This window comes from Somniosus microcephalus, unplaced genomic scaffold, assembly GCF_052327205.1.
Source record: "Somniosus microcephalus isolate GS21.2 unplaced genomic scaffold, FLI_Smic_1.0 unresolved_chr9, whole genome shotgun sequence".
In the NCBI taxonomy this organism is placed as follows: domain Eukaryota; kingdom Metazoa; phylum Chordata; class Chondrichthyes; order Squaliformes; family Somniosidae; genus Somniosus; species Somniosus microcephalus.
In genome coordinates, this window is record NW_028225187.1 from 3,653,888 (window position 1) to 3,667,201 (window position 13,314).

Here is a 13,314-nt window from a genome sequence, read left to right on the forward strand (position 1 = left end):
CTAAACTAGCATGGCGGATACAAACGCAGTCACGGTTAAATCATCCGCCGCTCCAGCAGCCCCTGGGCCTCGCCCCTCCACATCGCCCCTAAGCCCGGCGGAGGCTGGCGCCCTTGTGGGGACTACTGCCACCTTAACAACGCCACCACCCCCGACCGATACCCGGTGTCTCACATCCAGGACTTCTCGGCCCAACTGGCCAGATGAACCGTCTTTTCCAAAGTCGACCTGGTGCGCGGTTACCATCAAGTCCCCGTACACCCCGCGGACATTCCCAAAACAGCCGTCATCACCCCATTCGGCCTGTTCGAGTTCCTGAGGATGCCCTTCGGCCTCAAGAATGCAGCCCAGGCTTTCCAGCGCCTTATGGACTCGGTCCTGCGGGACCTGAACTTCCTATTCGTCTATCTAGACGACATTCTCGTGGCCAGCTCCTCCAAACAGGAACACCTCGAACACCTTCGCGTCCTGTTCGGGCGCCTAGCCCAACACGGGCTCATCCTCAGCCCGGCAAAGTGCCAATTCGGCCTAACCGAGATCGATTTTCTCGGTCACCACATCACCCCTGCTGGGGCCGTCCCCCTGCCCAACAAGGTGCAGGCCGTCCAGCAGTTCCCCCACCCCACAACCATCAAGGGCCTCCAGGAGTTCCTCGGGATGGTGAACTTCTACAACAGGTTCATCCCCAGAGCTGCAGCCCTCATGAAGCCCCTATACGACTCCCTCCGAGGTAAATCCGGCAAGATGGCCGTAGCCTGGACCACTGACACGTCAGCCGCCTTCGATGCCACCAAAAACGCGCTCGCCGACGCCACTCTGCTCGCGCACCCGAGGGCCGACGCCCGGGTCGCGCTCACCACCGACGTCTCCGACCACACGGTCGGGGCCGTGTTCGAGCAGTGGGTTAATGGCGCGTGGCAGCCACTTGCCTTCTACAGCCGCCAACTGCGCCCCCCGGAGATCAAATACTCCACTTTCGACCGCGAGCTTCTCGCACTCCACCTGTCGGTCCGCCATTTCAGGTTCCTCCTGGAAGGCCGCCCCTTCACCGCGTATGTGGACCACAAGCCACTCACATACGCGATGGCCAAGCACACCGAACCCTGGTCCACTCGGCAGCAACGCCAGCTCACGGCCGTGTCCGAGTTTACCACGGACATCCAGCACGTCTCCGGCAGAGACAACGTTGTTGCCGACTGCCTTTCCTGTCCCGCCATCTGCGCGAATCACCTCGCGGCTGACTACGCGCAACTAACAGCGGCCCAGCTCGTGGACCCAGACCTCCTTTCGGCGGCTACCAGCCTGCCAGGGCTACGCCTAGCCAAGGTTGCGCACGGGCCCGAAGCCACGGCAGTTACTTGCGACATCACACTCAGCCAACCCAGGCCGGTCGTCCCTGAAACCTGGCGCCGCCGCGTCTTCGACGCGCTCCATGGGCTCTCCCACCCGGGTTCCCGCGCGTCCGTCAAACTCCTCTCCCAGCGTTTCATCTGGCGCGGCCTCAGCAGAGATGTTCGGACTTGGGCCACCTCCTGCCTCGCCTGCCAACAGGCTAAGGTACAACGGCATACAAAAGCACCCCTGGGAGACTTCGAGGTACCCAGCCGCCGCTTCGACCACATACACGTCGACATCGTCGGGCCCCTGCCGCCATCGCAAGGCCAGACTTATCTCCTCACAATGGTCGACCGCTACACACGCTGGCCTGAGGCAGCGCCGCTGACCTCCACCACCACAGCCGACATCGCCAGGGCGTTCGTTAACACCTGGGTAGCGAGGTTCGGCGTACCGGCCGACATAACCTCCGACAGAGGCGCCCAGTTCACCTCCGAACTCTGGACGGCCACAGCATGCAACCTCGGTGTGACGCTCCACCGAACCACGGCGTACCACCCGCAGGCCAACGGGCTTTGTGAACGCTTCCACAGGTCACTCAAGGCCTCACTCCGCGCCGGCCTGCAGGACAGTACCTGGACTGACCACCTACCGTGGGTACTACTAGGCCTATGCACCGCGGTCAAAGAAGACCTCCAGTCCTTGGCAGCGGAGTTAGTCTACGGACAACCGCTGCGCGTCCCAGGCGAATTCCTTCCGGAGGCTACCACGCCTTGGTCGGCCGACCAGCAGCGGCTCAACTCTTTCTCTTCCGCTCAGCAGTTCGCCCCACTTCCGGTCAACCGACACGGCGAACTCGCACCTCACGTTCTGCCAAATTTACAGCAGGCGCGCTTCATCTTCGTGTGACACGACGCGCACCGCGGACCCCTGCGACCCCCGTACGATGGACCGTACGAAGTACTACAAACCGGGGACAAGGTCTTCAAGCTGCGACTCGGCGACAGGGTCGAGACAGTCTCCATCGACCGGCTCAAACCAGCACACACAGAACCAGGGGAACAGGTCCCCGTGGCCCGGCCTCCAACTAGAGGCCGTCCAGCCAGCACAGCCGGCGGCAAACCGCCAGGCCCCGCCAACTAGACCGGCGATAACGCAGAGCCGCTGCGGCAGAACCATCAGACCACCGTCACGACTCGTCCACTCCTCCTAAGCGGATTCTGGGGGGAGCTCTGTGGCGACACGCCACCACTGGACACAATCCGCTCACGGCGGTACGGACAGTTTAATCAGACGCCCCCAACCTGGGGCCCTTTCCTCCAGCAACTTGTTTCCCACAGGGACAGGCTGCCGGGAGCACTTCCTGTCTGGGGAGTATTTAAGTCAGGCGCGGGCTCTTCCAGTTCCTGTTTTGCCATGAGGCTGAAATAAAAAGCTGTACTGTTTCACTGGCTCTGGTCTCAACTCCCACGTTTGCCGCGGTATCTCAACAATTTCCTGTTTTTATTTCAGAATTAATTCTCCTTGTTATATAAAATCCTGGGGGGTGGATTTTACAGCAGCAGTGAGCGTTTCACAATATAACTCACCCAGAGTTATTGTACAGATTAATATAATGCACAGAGTAGAAAGCACAGGGAATCACCGCTTTATCATTTAATTCTGAAAAAATCGACCGATTCCCATAAAATCCGGGATTTAAGGAGCAGCAGAACTGAGACAAGTTTCTCCAAACATGACGAGGCCGGTCACTGAGCTCCAGGAGGGTAATTCTGATCATCAGGGAATGAGACCGGACTGAGGGACATTTAAAGGCTCCACACAGACAGCACTTTATTTAATAAATACATTAACGGACAGTCCCTGAATATATGGGCAGCTGGACAGAGTGAGATACATTCCCAGTGAGGGGGGAATTTCACAGGGGTCAGCGGGCGCGATCAGTGGCGGGTCGGGTGGGAAAATGGATTTTTCCCCAGCGGGTCAGGACCCCGCTGTCAACCCGCCACCACGTGCCTTTCCCAAATGTCGGGTCTGTCAGTGCAGAGCAGACCCGACACGTAGCGGCGGGGGAGGCAATTCAGGTCATTATAACCTTGTTAACAGAGGATTACAGTAACAACTATTTTCAGCTCGCCTTCAGAGTTTACATAGAAACATAGAAGATAGAAGCAGGAGTCGGCCAATCGGCCCCTCGAGCCTGCTCCGCCATTCAATGCGATCATGGCTGATCATCCAAATTCAGTACCCGGTCCCTGCTTTCTCCCCATACCCCTTGATCCCTTTAGCCTTAAGAAATATATCCAACTCCTCCTTGAATATATTTAATGAATTGGCCTCTGCTGCCTTCTGTGGTAGAGAATTCCACAGGTTCACCACTCTCTGGGTGAAGAAATTCCTCCTCATTTCTGTCCTAAAAGGTCTACCCCTTATCCTTTAGACTGTGACCCCTGGTTCTGGACTCCCCCGCCATCGGGAACATCCTTCCTGCATCTAGTCTGTCTAGTCCGGTTAGAATTTTATAAGTTTCAGTGAGATCCCCTCTCATTCTTCTAAACTCCAGCGAGTACAAGCCCAATCGACCCAATCTCTCTTCATACATCATTCCTGCCATCCCAGGTATCAGCCTGGTGAATCTTCGCTGAACTCCCTCCATGGCAAGAATATCCTTCCTCAGATGAGGTGACCAAAACTGCACACAATACTCAAGATGTGGTCTCACCAAGGCCCTGTACAACTGCAGCAAGACCTCCTTGTTCCTGTACTCAAACCCTCTCGCTACGAAGGCCAACATACCATTTGCCGCCTTAACCGCCTGCTGTACCTGCATGCTTACCTTCAGCGACTGGTGCACAAGGACACCCAGGTCTCATTGCACTTCCCCTTCTCCCAATCTATTGCCATTCAGATAATAATCTGCCTTCCTGTTTTTGGCACCAAAGTGGATAACCTCACATTTATCCACGTTGTATTGCATCTGCCATGCTTCTGCCCAATCACCCAACCTGTCCAAATCATCCTGGAGTTTCTCAGCATCCTCCTCACAACACACACACCCACCCAGCTTTGTGTCATCTGCAAATTTGGAGATATTACATCTAGTTCCCTTGTCTAGATCATTAATATATATTGTGAATAGCTGGGGTCCAAGGACCGATCCCTGCGGTACCCCACTAGTCACTGCCTGCCTCTCAGAAAAAGACCCGTTTATTCCAACTCTTTGCTTTCTATCTGCCAACCAGTTCTCTATCCAAGTCAATACCTTGCCCCCAATCCCATGTGCCTTAACTTTACACATTAATCTCTTATGTGGGACCTTATTGAAAGCCTTCTGAAAGTCCAAATACACCACATCCACTGGTTCTCCCTTATCTATTTTACTAGTTACATCCTCAAAAAATTCCAGTAGATTATTCAAGCACAATTTACCTTTTGTAAATCCATGTTGACTTTGTCCGATCCAGTCGCTGTTTTCCAAGTGCTCTGCTATTACATCTTTTATAATGGACTCAAGCATTTTCCTCACTACCGATGTCAGGCTTACCGGTCTGTAATTCCCTGTTTTCTCTCTACCACCTTTTTTGAACAGTGGGGTAACATTAGCTACCCTCCAATCCATGGGTACTGTTCCAGATTCCATCAAATGTTGGCAGATGATCAGCAATGCATCTACTATTTCTAGGGCCACTTCCTTCAGTACCCTAGGATGTAGATTATCAGGCCCTGGGGATTTATCGGCCTTCAATCCCATCAATTTCCCTAACACCATTTCCCTACAAATACTGATTTCTTTCAGTTCCTCCCTTTCATCAGACCCTATGTTCCTGTGGTCCACGCTGCTCGGGGATCACGTCAGGTAACCAGGGCAGGAGTTGAAAGGTCATGGAATCATTTCATTACTTGACAGCTGGAAATGTGCTATAAAAGCTCCCATCTCACAGCTGTTCACTTTCCAAGCTCAGAAGCTGTTGCTTACTGCATTTGGAAGACAGATTGAGCTTTATGCATGTTGCAAGTGTTTGGAGCAAACTCTCTATCCAGTGTCACCTCATTGGAACAACCTCTCTCACCGTTAACAGATAGCTTCTGATATCTTAAGTTCACCTGCCATCTATTACACCAGCATGGGTCTGGTTTATACTGTCTCAGCTTGGGCCTCAGAGTCTCACCACGATCAGCCCCAACACCAGCAGCACCAGGCACACCAGCAGCACCAACAACAACACCAACCTTCTCCACAACTCCTGATGCTGCACAGCACAGAGGGCATCAACACCCGGCCACATTGCTGACCAGGTCACCAGAGATGGCCTCACCATGGCCAGAATTTCTTCACTTGGTGCTGCTCACCCTGGATGACACATGATGCGCCAGGTTAACACCAGCCCACACCAACAACACAAAGCATCCCTACAATGCCCAAACCATTCCTGTCACACTCATCAGCATTGCAGGGGCTACCGTTATGTCTCACCATTCACTGCAACTCACTAAGCCACTTCCAAACATGTACACAAATCTTTCGAAGAACGGAAAGTGTTGAAAATAAAGATTTCAATGTTTGACACCACATTAACAGAAACTTCACATGAACATTGGCTAAAACAATTGCCTATCCTTGTGTGTTGTTAGTTGGTATGATTGGACTAGGATGAGGGTGAGTGTGAGGGGTGGCTTGTGAGATGGGGATGTGATAATATAGATAGAGAGGAATGGGTGGAGGTGCAAGGTAAGTTGATGAGAGTAAGAATGTGCAGGAGTAGGGTGGGGAAGGCAGAGTGATGGGGATGTGATAATATAGAGAGAGATGGGTGGAGGTGCAGGGTAAGTTGGTGAGAGTAAGGATGTTCAGGAGTAGGGTGGGAAGGCAGAGTGATGGGGATGTGATAATATAGAGAGAGATGGGTGGAGGTGCAGGGTAAGTTGGTGAGAGTAAGGATGTTCAGGAGTAGGGTGGGGAAGGCAGAGTGATGGGGATGTGATAATATAGAGAGAGATGGGTGGAGGTGCAGGGTAAGTTGGTGAGAGTAAGGATGTTCAGGAGTAGGGTGGGGAAGGCAGAGTGATGGGGATGTGATAATATAGAGAGAGATGGGTGGAGGTGCAGGGTAAGTTGGTGAGAGTAAGGATGTTCAGGAGTAGGGTGGGGAAGGCAGAGTGATGGGGATGTGATAATATAGAGAGAGATGGGTGGAGGTGCAGGGTAAGTTGGTGAGAGTAAGGATGTTCAGGAGTAGGGTGGGGAAGGCAGAGTGATGGGGATGTGATAATATAGAGAGAGATGGGTGGAGGTGCAGGGTAAGTTGGTGAGAGTAAGGATGTTCAGGAGTAGGGTGGGGAAGGCAGAGTGATGGGGATGTGGTCATATAGAGAGAGATGGGTGGAGGTGCAGGGTAAGTTGGTGAGAGTAAGGATGTTCAGGAGTAGGGTGGGGAAGGTAGAGTGATGGGGATGTGATAATATAGAGAGAGATGGGTGGAGGTGCAGGGTAAGTTGGTGAGAGTAAGGATGTTCAGGAGTAGGGTGGGGAAGGCAGAGTGATGGGGATGTGATAATATAGAGAGAGATGGGTGGAGGTGCAGGGTAAGTTGGTGAGAGTAAGGATGTTCAGGAGTAGGGTGGGGAAGGCAGAGTGATGGGGATGTGATAATATAGAGAGAGATGGGTGGAGGTGCAGGGTAAGTTGATGAGAGTAAGGATGTTCAGGAGTAGGGTGGGGAAGGTAGAGTGATGGGGATGTGATAATATAGAGAGAGATGGGTGGAGGTGCAGGGTAAGTTGGTGAGAGTAAGGATGTTCAGGAGTAGGGTGGGGAAGGTAGAGTGATGGGGATGTGATAATATAGAGAGAGATGGGTGGAGGTGCAAGGTAAGTTGGTGAGAGTAAGGATGTTCAGGAGTAGGGTAGGGAAGGCAGAGTGATGGGGATGTGATAATATAGAGAGAGATGGGGGGAGGTGCAGGGTAAGTTGGTGAGAGTAAGGATGTTCAGGAGTAGGGTGGGGAAGGCAGAGTGATGGGGATGTGATAATATAGAGAGAGATGGGTGGAGGTGCAGGGTAAGTTGGTGAGAGTAAGGATGTTCAGGAGTAGGGTGGGGAAGGCAGAGTGATGGGGATGTGATAATATAGAGAGAGATGGGTGGAGGTGCAGGGTAAGTTGATGAGAGTAAGGATGTTCAGGAGTAGGGTGGGGAAGGCAGAGTGATGGGGATGTGATAATATAGAGAGAGATGGGTGGAGGTGCAGGGTAACTTGGTGAGAGTAAGGATGTTCAGGAGTAGGGTTGGGAAGGCAGAGTGATGGGGATGTGATAATATAGAGAGAGATGGGGGGAGGTGCAGGGTAAGTTGGTGAGAGTAAGGATGTTCAGGAGTAGGGTGGGGAAGGCAGAGTGATGGGGATGTGATAATATAGAGAGAGATGTGTGGAGGTGCAAGGTAAGTTGGTGAGAGTAAGGATGTTCAGGAGTAGGGTGGGGAAGGCAGAGTGATGGGGATGTGATAATATAGAGAGAGATGGGTGGAGGTGCAGGGTAAGTTGGTGAGAGTAAGGATGTTCAGGAGTAGGGTGGGGAAGGCAGAGTGATGGGGATGTGATAATATAGAGAGAGATGGGTGGAGGTGCAGGGTAAGTTGGTGAGAGTAAGGATGTTCAGGAGTAGGGTGGGGAAGGCAGAGTGATGGGGATGTGATAATATAGAGAGAGATGGGTGGAGGTGCAGGGTAAGTTGGTCAGAGTAAGGATGTTCAGGAGTAGGGTGGGGAAGGCAGAGTGATGGGGATGTGATAATATAGAGAGAGATGGGTGGAGGTGCAGGGTAAGTTGGTGAGAGTAAGGATGTTCAGGAGTAGGGTGGGGAAGGCAGAGTGATGGGGATGTGATAATATAGAGAGAGATGGGGGGAGGTGCAGGGTAAGTTGGTGAGAGTAAGGATGTTCAGGAGTAGGGTGGGGAAGGCAGAGTGATGGGGATGTGATAATATAGAGAGAGATGGGTGGAGGTGCAGGGTAAGTTGGTGAGAGTAAGGATGTTCAGGAGTAGGGTGGGGAAGGCAGAGTGATGGGGATGTGATAATATAGAGAGAGATGGGTGGAGGTGCAGGGTAAGTTGGTGATAGTAAGGATGTTCAGGAGTAGGGTGGGGAAGGCAGAGTGATGGGGATGTGATAATATAGAGAGAGATGGGTGGAGGTGCAAGGTAAGTTGGTGAGAGTAAGGATGTTCAGGAGTAGGGTGGGGAAGGCAGAGTGATGGGGATGTGATGAGAGGCACAGCCTGATGAAGTTAAGTGAGGCTTTGCAGGAACGTTTTCTGATCTACTGAGATCATTGAAAGGTTTGTGTCACTGCAGGCTGCTCCTCCCGACCACATCCCTGCTTGAGCCCCACTGTGCAATGTGCACCCAGGCTGTGTTGGTCTCTTCCGCCCCTTGGAAGTGAAGAGAACCTCCCTGCGGGCTGTGGCTCCCTCCATAATCATCGAGAGGGAGTTCTGGGAGAGCCTGGGTGCAGCCGAGCTCCTCTGTGCTGATGTCAGTGTTTGTAGAACCTCAGTACTGTAGAACACAGAGCACAATGGGCAAAGTCAATGTGTGTCATCAAACCCGCTTCCCCCAATTCCCCAGAGTGAGGCCGCGACCCCCGACCCCGGACACACCCAACCTCCCCCGGCCCCGCCCGACCCCCCGCCCGACCCTCCGGCCGCTCCTCCGCCGGCCCCGCCCGACCGCCGCCTCTGGCCCCCGGCCTCGCCCCGACCCTCTCCCGACCCCGACCCTCGTCCGACCCTCTCCCGGCCCCGCCCGACCGCCGCCTCTGGCCCCCGGCCTCGCCCCGACCCTCTCCAGACCCCGACCCTCGTCCGACCCTCTCCCGGCCCCGCCCGACCCTCTCCGACCCCGCCCGACCCTCTCCGACCCCGGCCGCACCCGACACCGACCCGCCACCAACTCTCCACCGACCCTGACCCCAGCCCGAACCCGGCCCGACCCTCCACCGACCCTCCACCGGCCCCGCCCGACCGCCGCCTCTGGCCCCCGGCCTCGCCCCGACCCTCTCCCGACCCCGGCCCTGCCAGACCCTCTCCAGACCCCGACCCTCGTCCGACCCTCCCCCGGCCCCGCCCAACCCTCTGCCGACCCCGGCCGCACCCGACCCGCCACCAACTCTCCACCGACCCTGACCCCCGCCCGACCCTCCACCGACCTTCACCGGACCCCGCCCGACCGTTGCCGATGGTGAAAACCGGGTGATTAATTTCCTGAAGTACTTTCAGTGATTGCTGTAATATCCCAGAGAGAAAAGTATATCAGATCCGGGCTTTGATTCAGTTTGTTTCTCTCTCTCTGTTTGTTTTTAGGCTGAATGGCATTCAATTGGGAGATTCAGGAATGAAACTAGTGTCTGCGGCTCTGAGGAACCCGGACTGTAAAATACAGAGACTGGAGTAAGTACCAGACTGTGTGAGATTGTGTTTATAATAACTGGATGTCTGACACTGAACATTATTATTAGTATCAGTAATAGTGTCATTAATAAACACTGTTGATTGACTCTGATTCCTGTTATTTCTCTCTCTCATCCCCAGGCTGGGTTGTGTCAGTCTCACAGATTCTTGTGCTGAGGATCTCGCCTCCGCTCTCAGTACAAACCGCTCACTGACGGATGTGAACCTGGGTTATAATGAACTGGGAGATTCAGGAGTGAAACTAGTGTCTGCGGCTCTGAGGAACCCGGACTGTAAAATACAGAGACTGGGGTAAGTACCAGACTGTGTGAGATTGTGTTTATAATAACTGGATGTCTGACACTGAACATTATTATTAGTATCAGTAATAGTGTTATTAATAAACTCTGGGGATTGACTCTGATTCCTGTTATTTCTCTCTCTGATCCCCAGGTTGGCTAATGTCAGTCTCACAGATTCTTGTGCCGAGGATCTCGCCTCCGCTCTCAGTACAAACCGCTCACTGACGGTTCTGAACCTGAGTAATAATAATCTGGGAGATTCAGGAGTGAAACGACTGTCTGCGGCTCTGAGGAACCCGGACTGTAAAATACAGAAACTGCAGTAAGTACCAGACTGTGTGAGATTGTGTTTATAATAACTGGATGTCTGACACTGAACATTATTATTAGTATCAGTAATAGTGTTATTAATAAACTCTGGGAATTTACTCTGATTCCTGTTATTTCTCTCTCTGATCCCCAGTCTGGATTCTGTCGGTCTCACAGATTCTTGTGCTGAGGATCTCGCCTCCACTCTCAGTACAAACCGCTCACTGACGGGTCTGGACCTGGGATCAAACTCATTCACAGACCGATCTGTCGCTGCTCTCCGCCGCCTCATACTGACCTGCAGGAGTCTGGAGCAGATCATGTGAGTGTTTGTGTTAATGTTTAATGTAATAAATAAAATATCAATGGGATTCAGTCACTTTTCTGGGTAATATTTGTCTGTAATTATTATTGAAATATTAACCCCTGTCTCGCAGTTATTTACACTGTTGTTCAATCTGTTTATTTCCTGTTTAATCTTTAATCTGTTTCAGGCTGAGGGGGAATCACTTCAGTTCATCCGGAAAAAAACAGCTGGAGTTACTGCGGGGAACAAGACCCAGACTGAGTGTGGAAGTGTGAACATTGGTGACCTCACTGCTCCCATTGTGTGACCATTCCAAGTGATGACCTCACTGCTCCCATTGTGTGACCATTCCAAGTGATGACCTCACTGCTCCCATTGTGTGACCATTCCAAGTGATGACCTCACTGCTCCCATTGTGTGACCATTCCAAGTGATGACCTCACTGCTCCCATTGTGTGACCATTCCAAGTGATGACGTCACTGCTCCCATTGTGTGACCATTCCAAGTGATGACCTCACTGCTCCCATTCTGTGACCATTCCAAATGATGATGTCACTGCTCCCATTGTGTGACCATTCCAAGTGATGACCTCACTGCTCCCATTGTGTGACCATTCCAAGTGATGACCTCACTGCTCCCATTGTGTGTCCATTCCAAGTGATGACCTCACTGCTCCCATTGTGTGACCATTCCAAGTGATGACCTCACTGCTGTCATTTTGTGAACAGTCCAAGTGATGACCTCACTGCTCCCATTGTGTGAACAGTCCAAGTGATGACCTCACTGCTCCCATTGTGTGAACATTCCAAGTGATGACCTCACTGCACCCATTGTGTGACCATTCCAAGTGATGATGTCACTGCTCCCATTGTGTGACCATTCCAAGTGATGACCTCACTGCTCCCATTGTGTGAACATTCCAAGTGATGACCTCACTGCTCCCATTGTGTGACCATTCCAAGTGATGACCTCACTGCTCCCATTGTGTGAACAGTCCAAGTGATGACCTCACTGCTCCCATTGTGTGACCATTCCAAGTGATGACCTCACTGCTCCCATTGTGTGACCATTCCAAGTGATGACCTCACTGCTCCCATTGTGTGACCATTCCAAGTGATGACCTCACTGCTCCCATTGTGTGACCATTCCAAGTGATGACCTCACTGCTCCCATTGTGTGACCATTCCAAGTGTTGACCTCACTGCTCCCATTGTGTGACCATTCCAAATGATGATGTCACTGCTCCCATTGTATGACCATTCCAAGTGATGACCTCATTGCTCCCATTGTGTGACCATTCCAAGTGATGACCTCACTGCTCCCATTGTGTGGCCATTCCAAGTGATGACCTCACTGCTCCCATTGTGTGACCATTCCAAGTGATGACGTCACTGCTCCCGTTGTGTGACCATTCCAAGTGATGACCTCACTGCTCCCATTGTGTGACCAGTCCAAGTGATGACCTCACTGCTACCATTGTGTGAACAGTCCAAGTGATGACCTCACTGCTCCCATTGTGTGACCATTCCAAGTGATGACCTCACTGCTCCCATTGTGTGAACAGTCCAAGTGATGACCTCACTGCTCCCATTGTGTGAACAGTCCAAGTGATGACGTCACTGCTCCCATTGTGACAATTCCAAGTGATGACCTCACTGCTCCCATTGTGTAACCATTCCAAGTGATGACGTCACTGCTCCCATTGTGTGACCATTCCAAGTGATGACGTCACTGCTCCCATTGTGTTAACATTCCAAGTGATGATCTCACTGCTCCCATTGTGTGAACATTCCAAGTGATGACCTCACTGCTCCCATTGTGTGACCATTCCAAGTGATGACCTCACTGCTCCCATTGTGTGAACAGTCCAAGTGATGACGTCACTGCTCCCATTGTGACAATTCCAAGTGATGACGTCACTGCTCCCATTGTGTAACCATTCCAAGTGATGACGTCACTGCTCCCATTGTGTGACCATTCCAAGTGATGACCTCACTGCTCCCATTGTGTGAACATTCCAAGTGATGACCTCACTGCTCCCATTGTGTGAACAGTCCAAGTGATGACCTCACTGCTCCCATTGTGTCACCATTCCAAGTGATGACGTCACTGCTCCCATTGTGTGACCATTCCAAGTGATGACCTCACTGCTCCCATTGTGTGAACAGTCGAAGTGATGACCTCACTGCTCCCATGGTGTGACCGTTCCAAGTGATGACCTCACTCCTCCCATTGTGTGACCATTCCAAGTGATGACCTCACTGCTCCCATTGTGTGACCATTCCAAGTGATGACCTCACTGCTCCCATTGTGTGACCATTCCAAGTGATGACCTCACTGCTGTCATTTTGTGAACAGTCCAAGTGATGACCTCACTGCTCCCATTGTGTGAACAGTCCAAGTGATGACCTCACTGCTCCCATTGTGTGAACATTCCAAGTGATGACCTCACTGCACCCATTGTGTGACCATTCCAAGTGATGACCTCACTGCTCCCATTGTGTGAACAGTCCAAGTGATGACCTCACTGCTCCCATTGTGTGAACATTCCAAGTGATGACCTCACTGCTCCCATTGTGTGACCATTCCAAGTGATGACCTCACTGCTCCCATTG

At 52.2% G+C, this 13,314-nt stretch overlaps 1 protein-coding gene across 1 annotated transcript in view; it reads left to right on the forward strand.

Annotated features, from left to right (window-relative positions):
• Positions 1 to 11,074, forward strand: part of LOC147084229 (NACHT, LRR and PYD domains-containing protein 3-like) — a 205,165-nt gene extending 194,091 nt beyond the window's left edge. The window contains exons 5-9 of the mRNA XM_085979485.1: positions 9,694 to 9,780; positions 9,922 to 10,092; positions 10,234 to 10,404; positions 10,546 to 10,713; positions 10,886 to 11,074. Of these exons, the coding sequence (XP_085835611.1) occupies positions 9,694 to 9,780; positions 9,922 to 10,092; positions 10,234 to 10,404; positions 10,546 to 10,713; positions 10,886 to 10,973 (685 nt within the window). The 3' untranslated portion in view covers positions 10,974 to 11,074. The remainder of the gene's footprint in view (positions 1 to 9,693; positions 9,781 to 9,921; positions 10,093 to 10,233; positions 10,405 to 10,545; positions 10,714 to 10,885) is intronic.
• Positions 11,075 to 13,314: the final 2,240 nt, after the last annotated feature.